Source organism: Cryptotermes secundus, unplaced genomic scaffold (genome assembly GCF_002891405.2).
Source record: "Cryptotermes secundus unplaced genomic scaffold, Csec_1.0 scaffold493, whole genome shotgun sequence".
In the NCBI taxonomy this organism is placed as follows: domain Eukaryota; kingdom Metazoa; phylum Arthropoda; class Insecta; order Blattodea; family Kalotermitidae; genus Cryptotermes; species Cryptotermes secundus.
In genome coordinates, this window is record NW_019738879.1 from 140,289 (window position 1) to 149,173 (window position 8,885).

Sequence of the window (8,885 nt, forward strand, 5' to 3'; positions counted from 1 at the left end):
TGGGTGCTATGTACTGTGCGAAAGCAATCGATTTTGCAGGCATAAACTTTTGTACATCCCTCTTCTAAGAATTCCAATTGAATAGCCAGCTCAGGGCAATATGATATTATAAACACCAGCACATATCAGTCTCTGGTGTTTATAGCTTCAGAGCAAACAAAACACATCATTCATAACAGAAACAGCTCGCAATAGCCACAGGAACGTTGCTGCAAGACAGGCATATGTAACGACGACTTAGCGCTCTTAAACGCGTGTGTCATTAAATACAGTCCTCCTGACAACAGGCCAGTGAAAAATCTAACAATCTACAGCAAAACCATCAATTATTATGGGCGTTATAACATACGTGTGCAGCTGGACGAAACATACACGTCGAACCCCCCCAGACGATTTAAATCCCTGACGAAACATACACGACGAACCACGGCAACGGGTTAAACACTACGCCATGAAGGCGTATGGGGAAGTGGATGTATAGATCCACATTTTCTTTGACACTAGCTGGAGGTGAGTCGTAAGCTTCACGCTCCTGCCGCTTTAACCCCAGGGAGAGAGCCCCTGGTACCCACTGGATTGGAGGTTGGGTGGAACCCATAGCCAGCCTGGATGACATGGAGAAGTGAAAATTCTTACCCCCACCAGTACTTGAACTCTGACCCCTTGGTCAGACAGCCTGTAGCCAGTCGCTATACCGACTACACTATCCTGACTCTTGCCAGGGTTAGTACTTCAAGATATAATGCAATAGCTTCCTTCGAGCTCCCTTCATAATCACCATTCATGAATGTTCTGATTTCTTATAGGCTTCTTCAAATATACTGAATGAATTACTCTGCAGAGGTAAAAGTGTGAGAGTGAGTAAAATCCATACTGGAAGAAAGTAATTTCATAATTCTACCAAATACACCTGAAATTAGTGCCGAGCTTATTGTTTGCATTACCAGTTACGGTGAATTTGTTTCTTTCTATTGTGTTAGTGCAGTAAAAGAGACATTTCCATATTGCTATTAGAAGTACAAAGATCCCAAATGAGAGAGCTCATCATAGTGACTGCTGTAAGGATCTCAAACCCATAGCAGAAATATAAACCTTGTGTTCATTAGTTACAGCCAATTACCGTAAGGACCTGTACCATGCTCATCAAATTTTTAACTGCAAATCTCTAGAAATTAATAGAAATAATGCTGGAGATGGTGACCATAGACTTGCTGGAATGATCTTATTTTGTTCACAAAAGAAATTTTGATTACAGTGGTATTTTCTTGAATTCTTGGATAGTATGGGAAAATTTTGGTCATTGTACATTTTTTAATATTATCCTCAGATAAGTGACAGTGATACGAGGACCTTGTTAGCCAGTAGTCTTTGAAATCTTTCACAAAATATATCAAACAGAAATCCAGACACACAAACCGTGTGTGCACTAGCAATATCCTGTTAGAATTAGGTCTGGGCAGTGAAGAGGATAACTAATCTGATTACTGGACTATTTAGTGTTTGTTGTGTTTTCAAAAAAATATGTGCCTCATTATTCAAAGATCTTCTGCCATGATGGATTAGGCTTTCTGGCCTGTCCCCATTCAGAATTAATTAATTCTGAAATTTGAATCTTACAGACTGTTCGTAGGTCTCCTTGAATGGGGGATCAGCCCGTTATAAGGCCGCTGTCTACACAGAACAACACAAACACAGACATCCATATCACAGTGGGATTTGAACCCACATTACAGTGTTTGAGTGGGTGCAGTCATCAGCTATTTAAAAATCTTTGGAGGATATATAAATAAAATGATATGGGCACATTTTAAGAATGAAAATGAAACTAAAGGAAGACACCCAAGTGGAAGACCAACATCAAGATTAGAACAATGCTTTAGGAAAGATGTCACACAGAATGAACAAGGAAGGAGAGTGAGGAGGATCTTGGGAAGACAGACTAATGGACAGGCATTGCTGCCAGATGACCTGAATATAAGTGAAAATATGAAACAAAGAAGGCCCATTTACCTTGTTCCTTGATACCAATGGCCTGGTAGATCCTGTTGCATATACAGTGATTCATTTTTATGGAATTTACTCCCACTTCTAACACAAATTCCACTAAAAGCATCCAAGCTTCAAAAAGCAGGACCATTTTCACATATGAACTTATCAAACTGGTAGGAATATAAATTTAAATTTTACATGTGTTCCACACACATTACTTTTACTGTAAATAGAGCACAGTAATATATGAAGCTGTATTAAAACACTGTGGTAGCAATTTCACCGTTCCCATGACGGTACAAAGTGACTTTTCAACCACTCTAATATTTACCATTTCCAAACTGCATGCTTGCAACAGATTTCCCCACCCAGCATTTATTATTACAAGCAGATACTTAAAAAATCCTTTGCTTTATTTAACTAAGATATTTATTAGCATTAAAACTGACATCCAAAGTCCAACATGGAAGTAAACACTAATGAGACATCTACTGTTTACATGTACACTTAAATAATATGTATAAAAATATGACTTATCCAGTGTCAATAAGCAGTGTGGAATTAAATAAGATTATTCTACAGTATAATATAAATAGAAGATTTGGTTCATAAATAATTTATGAAATATAACTAACATAATATTTTTAAGATTTGCAAAATGGCTACTCAAGTGATACACAGCACATTATGAAGTGTAAATTCCAAGAGGTGTATCTACATTATGTAGTAAAGTGTTTAATATATTAGCTGATTCAAGTGCCAAGTATTACACAAATTACAACATATTTCAAAACTGTTCATCAATATATCAGTAATCTCATCTATGAGTTTCCTTCATAACTCCTAAATCCATGTTAGTAGTGAGGAAGAAATTACAACTAACCACAGTTCATTGCTACCTAGCAGCAGTAAACTATCTTCTCCAGATCACAGATACATTTAGCAAACTCCATATTTATCAGTAGTACAAGATTCTGTGTGCTTATTCTTATTACCTGGTTTGCAGCTTATCTATGCATTTGCAGACCAGCAGAAAATCTATTAACTTCACCCAGTCCATCTGCCTTTTGCTCATTCCACTACATCCTTGTTCCATCTGACGTGACCTGATGTACAGAGACTGTAATATTCTAAGTTTCACATCTCATGTCTGTTTTCCATTGCTTAGGTAATTCCAAAAAAATCGATTACAGTCCAAGGTCCTGTCTTGACAATTCATAACAAACATGCTGGTTTTTATGGTGAGGAGTTGCTAATCTGCATACACGCTTGAAGTTTCAGGACCACCATTTGTTGGCTGCAACTGTTGATCTAATATATCTCTAACTACCCTCATTATTTTAAAACTTACATTTCTTGCTCTAATTACCTGATACTAACCCAGATGCAATTATTCCCTTCCACCCACGAAGAATGTATACTATAAACACTGTGTGCTTGTTAATGCACCTTGTAACTGACTGAGCAACCGCAGCTTGTCGGCATAGTTAGTCCCAACTTTAGCAGACAGAGGGTACAGTTCACTTGCAGTACAAAGTAAACAAGTTTTATAGTGATTCTGATTCATATATGCATTAATTGATATTGGTCATAGTGTCTATGCTAGAACAGAGACATTTCACCCATGAAGACCCAGTCAAACCATATGGATTTTCTAGTGGGAAAAACTTCTTTGAATGTGATATTAATTGGCCATTTTTCGCCTAGTGGGAGGTGGAGTCCAACTGGTTCCACTCAGCACAGCGGCCACTGATTGGCCTATTATAGCCTGCCCCGGGTGATTATGATGATGGGAAATTTGATGGAATGAAGATTGGCAGGGGAAACCGAAGTACTCTGAGAAAACCTGCTCCAGGGCCACTTTGTCCACCACAAATCCCACTTGACCAGACCCGGGATCGAACCCGGGCCGCCACGGTGGGAAGCCAGCGACTAACAGCTTCAGCTATTGCGCGGCCCATAATTCCACCATTCTCTTTCCAGTCACCAATACATCATATTTATATGGCATCACCTCACTATCTATGAACTGGTCTTGTTTAGTATGTTCCTGAATGTGATTCCTCTTTGAAATATTGTTAGTCATTCAAATCAAGAACATTGTTACTGACCTGAGCTGGTTACTGTTTTGTGATCATGGAGACTGACAACATCAAAGAACTTGTTACTTGTGGCAGGAGAGGAAAAAAAGAAATGACTGAAGAATATATTCAGTTTCAGTATAGACTATCTGAAGGAGCAGAAGCCAGGATAACAGTCAGTATAGCGACTGGCTACAGATTGGACAGCAGAGGGGTTGGAATTTGAGTCCTCGCAGGGGTGAGATTTTTCTTCACCTTGTCCAGATCAGTTCTGGTGCCTATCCAGTAGGTACAGGGGGCTGTTTCTCCGGGTGTAAAGTGGCAGGGACATTAAGTTAACCAGTCACCTCCAACTAGTGCCAAGGTCAAGAATATGTGTATGCCTTCATGGCATAGTGCTTATTAGTTAGACACAAGGACAAACCTATCTGAAGAAGCAAAGTACAGCCCTATCCATTCTGTTTATTGGAATATCTATATCAATCCTTGAACTTGCACCTGTTTCAGAATGGGTAATTAAGCCTCACTGTGGATGGTCGATGACTAACTGGCACTGTTCAGATAATTGAGTAATATGTTCTGAAATGTGGCAGTTCTCAGGAATACAACAGCAGATTATACATATATTATTTTCCCTCCAAATGTAAGAAACATGTCCTAATTACAAGGCATTTGATTTATGAGAAAAGGAAAATGTTTTCACACACAAAGCACATAAGGAACGAAAACAAGATGCAAGTAGTAGCTTTGCATGTCAGTCGCTAATGACAGGGCACTTAGTATTCATCAAAATAATTGTTTTAAAATATTGTAGGGGACTGTAAAAAAAAGGGGGGTGGAGAAAAAATTCATACAATCCAACTGCAAGCACAATCTTGAAATAAATAATTTAATGTACTTTAAGACACAGTTTTAATAACAAGAAAAATACCTATACACAATCCTTTTAAGGGCAGTTTAATTGTAGTGAGAATGCATACATGCTCATGAGCAAAAGCAAGTAAACCAAATGTAAGTTTCGCATTCTGATAATTCCCACTTCAAAATGATCCTGAATTTCTGTTTGTTCATACTGAGCAGTAACTGAGAATCCCTAGTTTTAAAATGTCACAAATTAAGTCATATCTTTTCAGTGTACTCTGAGATTATGGTGCATGGCGATATGACTTTCGCATGAAGTTCTTTTGCAGACAGCACATAGAAATACAGTAAGACAATCATGTGAATTCATGACACTTCCAAAATTCCAGTACTTTTTTCCTTTGAAAGAAACTCTCAGCATACCTATTTTGGAGAATGAAACTAACTAAACCTAATACAGAATTGTTTGATTTTTGTAAAGAGATATAGATTGGTAACAATTTGCATTTGCCCCTCCTAGTCCTCCAACACCAATGAGGCCATTGTTGCCAGGTAACAGCTTATTCTTCCCAACTGATGTTGCAATTACAACCTCAATTTCCTGGAAATCCCGAAATCGTTGTACATCTTTGTCCTTGCGCACAAGTGTGTCTGGAAGCTTGCGGACACGTACAATCTGGTTAGCACTAATACCCAACTCTTCACAGCATACTCTTAACAATCTGGAATATGAGAGTTCAGTCCTAGGAAGTTCCACTTCAATGAAGTCAGGGTCACCAGAATTGGCAATACGAACCTTCAACACCAGCTCTAAGAAAGAGACAAAAGCATTCATAAAAAATTGTAAAACATGGATGTTCTTTATAAAGAATGGGTAGCTACCACAGAACAGTTATAGAAATATGCTCATACATTTATGCTTAAATGGCATACAACCTGCATTTTGTTTGAAAGTATAGGTTTAACAGCTTGTCCAAACAATCCGGTTCCATTCATAAATTAGAATTTCAAGCAGAAGGAAAAACTCTGTGGCTTCAGTCCGCAAGCGAACTATACTGACCGAGCAACCGCCACTTGTCAGCAAAGTTAGTACCAAATTCAGTGGATAGAGGGTGTTGCGTGGGCAGCAGAACGAATCACCATGGCCGTTAATCTCGGTTTTCTAGACTGGAGCCACTATTTCCCTGAAATATCTCCTCAATTATCCTCACAGTGCTGAGTGGACCCTGTTCCAGACCCACTACTTCTAAAAAAAATCTGGTAGCGCCGGGAATCGAACCCGGGACCTGGTACATACCTACCAAATTAAATGGCATCACATTGCAAAAAGTAGTACTCTTAATTATTTCCTCCTTCCCTCCCTCTTCCTCTTCAACTGGCAAATGGGTTGCAAAGAATTAAAGAAAAACTGAAGTGTTACATACTTGGTGTCCTAAAAGTCACTTTACTGTGATGATGAAATGTTTCACTGTGATTATTTTCACTTGCATTCAGATTTCTGTTTGCAACAGGTGGTAGCACTGTGGTTACACTAGCACTAGCTTCTATCATGTGTTAAGTTATTGGTGTATTTACTCAATTTGCATCTGGTTATAAATAAAGGAGTTTTTCCTGGAACATGAGTATAATCTCAGAAAGCAACTTTTAGGACACTTTGTATTTCGCAGTTTACCATCATTCTGGGTAGAATCTCCAACATGATGCCCTACTTTAACAGGATTTGTAACTGGTACAGAGTTGGTGTGTGTGCCTTCAGTATTTTTTCTTACTGATGCTGATGTGCCCAGATCCACCCTTCCATTCAGTGGCTGATGTTTCAAATAATATGGAGTAATAGAGAGATCGGGATTGGATTCAGTTGAGATTGTTGTCCCTCCAGGTTCCATTGCAAGGAGTTTATGAACTTCAGGATTACTGCAGAGTGCTGCAGGTGTCTCTCCTTTTGTTGTAAGAGCTGCTGTATGTGCGCCATTTGCAAGCAGCAGGCTCACAATAGCCTTATGCCCCCGTTTTGCAGCCCAATGCAAAGGAGTCCTAGAATAACATTTAAGAAGCATAATCAAAAATCACAACAACAACAAAAGTTGCTAGAAGGATACTGGCATATATTTTGTGTGTAAAAATATTTATGTATGAGAACTAATACAGTAAAACTTGGTTATAGCAACATCGGTTTCTGCGACACCTTGTCTATTGCGTCAAATATTCAATGGTACAAACTAATTCCTCATAAAGCAACTGTTTTTATACCTTGCTTAGTACGACATGCACAAATGCATCAACCTCGTATGTAACGTCATTTTCATTCCTGAATTTCTCTGATATGGACATTGAACGTAATTTAGAAAGTGTGTATTGGGCAAGTAACAGGAAACAGATGAAGATAACTGATTACTGTACTCGTATCTAGGTACAGTAAGGCACAACAATTGATGTAATCTACTGTAATTTGGTGAGTAGGCCTACCTTTAATATACAGTATTAGTGCGGTGTGTATTGTCAGTGAAAAGCGCTGTAATATGTCTTTGATATTACACATTTGGGCAATTCCACGTCAATGTTACGTTAGTCTGTACTTAACTACATATTTCACTAAAAATGCAACATTTTAACTCGGTTTTTGGTAGATTTTTACGTGACTAACATAAGGCTACTGTGGAAGTGCCCATTTCGGTTACAACAACATTCGTTTATAACGACACTATTTTTAGGTCCCTTTGATGATGTTATAACCAAGTTCTACTGTACATTGTTTTTGTTTTGTCTAGTATTCTGCAAGTCCAATAACTGCAAAACAGAGATAGTGGACAGTAAAGTGCATTACAAGCATAGAACAGGATGATGTTCCCCAATACATAAAAAAATATAAAAACACAGCTGCATGATTAAAAACCACATTTTATCAAAAACATATTCATGACTAAAACTAAAGTATTAGGAAGTGATTTGTGATTTTCTTTGAAAATAAACACTAACACTGATTGAGGCTGTCGCAGGAATGGCTATAAAGAATGCTATTGACATTGTAATGTCATGTAATCTGATAGAAGCACGGCTCTCCTTGCTGCCTGCTTCCTGGGTTCCTCCAAAACATCGGTGGCCCTCTACCAAACTATATGGTGTAATATTACAATAGTCAGCAGTACCCTTCAAATATTAAAAAAAAAAAAAAAGTGAACAGGAACGAATGCTTTCGGAATGAAAATCGCTGTTGCAGCTTACCCAGTACACACACTGATCGAAATAAATTATATTGGACACCGTTTCAATGTATATAAAATACAGTGAATAACTTTAAAATGTGATATTTGATGTTATTAAGATCAAATATCACATTTTTCCAAGGAAAGAACTCATAACCTAATTCTACAGAGAAATGCCTTACCATCCGTTGATACCGTGTTTCGCATTAACATCAACCCCTTTGTTTAACAGCTCTTCTACTCCTTCAATATCTCCGATACAGCACGCTTCCCTGAGAGAATCTTCTAGAGTTTTAGATCTATCCATTCCTCAGTATAAACATCACCTCCCCATTGCCCACTTCCACTGCCCGTGCACCCCTTTCCGCTCCCAAACGTACTAACCCACGGTTCTTACACCCGGTTACTCTACATCTATTTGCATGGATCACACCAGGCATCATCATTTTGTGCCCTCATTACGTGTTGATCCGTGTTATGAACCGTCACGTCCTAGGTAACAGCACTCGCTTATAATGTTTGGTAACTTCACAAAGAAAGTCCAAGTATTTATGAACTTTTCTTCTTCTTCCCCGATGTGATAAACGTGAGCCGACACTGATTTAGCCGGTAAACATCTGTTCTCTTTTATCGAAACGTATAATATGTGCCTTTGCAATATCAGGGTTTAAAATTAATTACTGATGTAAGATTTTATTTCTCGTAATTCTGAATTAGACGATTACTGTTGCCTGGTATGTGACTCCGTATA

At 38.3% G+C, this 8,885-nt stretch overlaps 1 protein-coding gene across 1 annotated transcript; it reads right to left on the reverse strand.

Moving 5' to 3' along the window:
• Positions 1–4,945: 4,945 nt before the first annotated feature.
• Positions 4,946–8,519, reverse strand: LOC111871192 (ankyrin repeat domain-containing protein 40). The gene is made up of 3 exons (XM_023864100.2): positions 8,317–8,519; positions 6,604–6,965; positions 4,946–5,741 (listed from the first exon to the last, which is right to left on the reverse strand). The coding sequence occupies exons 1-3, from the start codon at positions 8,439–8,441 to the stop codon at positions 5,383–5,385; spliced, it is 846 nt and encodes a 281-aa protein (XP_023719868.1). The 5' UTR covers positions 8,442–8,519; the 3' UTR covers positions 4,946–5,382.
• Between the last annotated feature and the right edge of the window lie 366 nt (positions 8,520–8,885).

What these genes read in the sequence shown, in the direction of transcription:
- LOC111871192 (XM_023864100.2), bottom strand. Translation starts at nt 8,441, where the DNA reads ATGGATAGATCTAAAACTCTAGAAGATTCTCTCAGGGAAGCGTGCTGT. An exon ending in AAACACGGTATCAACGGATG is followed by an intron (nt 6,966 to 8,316) that starts GTAAGGCATTTC and finishes ATGTTATTCTAG; the next exon opens with GACTCCTTTGCATTGGGCTG. An exon ending in AGATTCTACCCAGAATGATG is followed by an intron (nt 5,742 to 6,603) that starts GTAAACTGCGAA and finishes TCTCTTTCTTAG; the next exon opens with AGCTGGTGTTGAAGGTTCGT.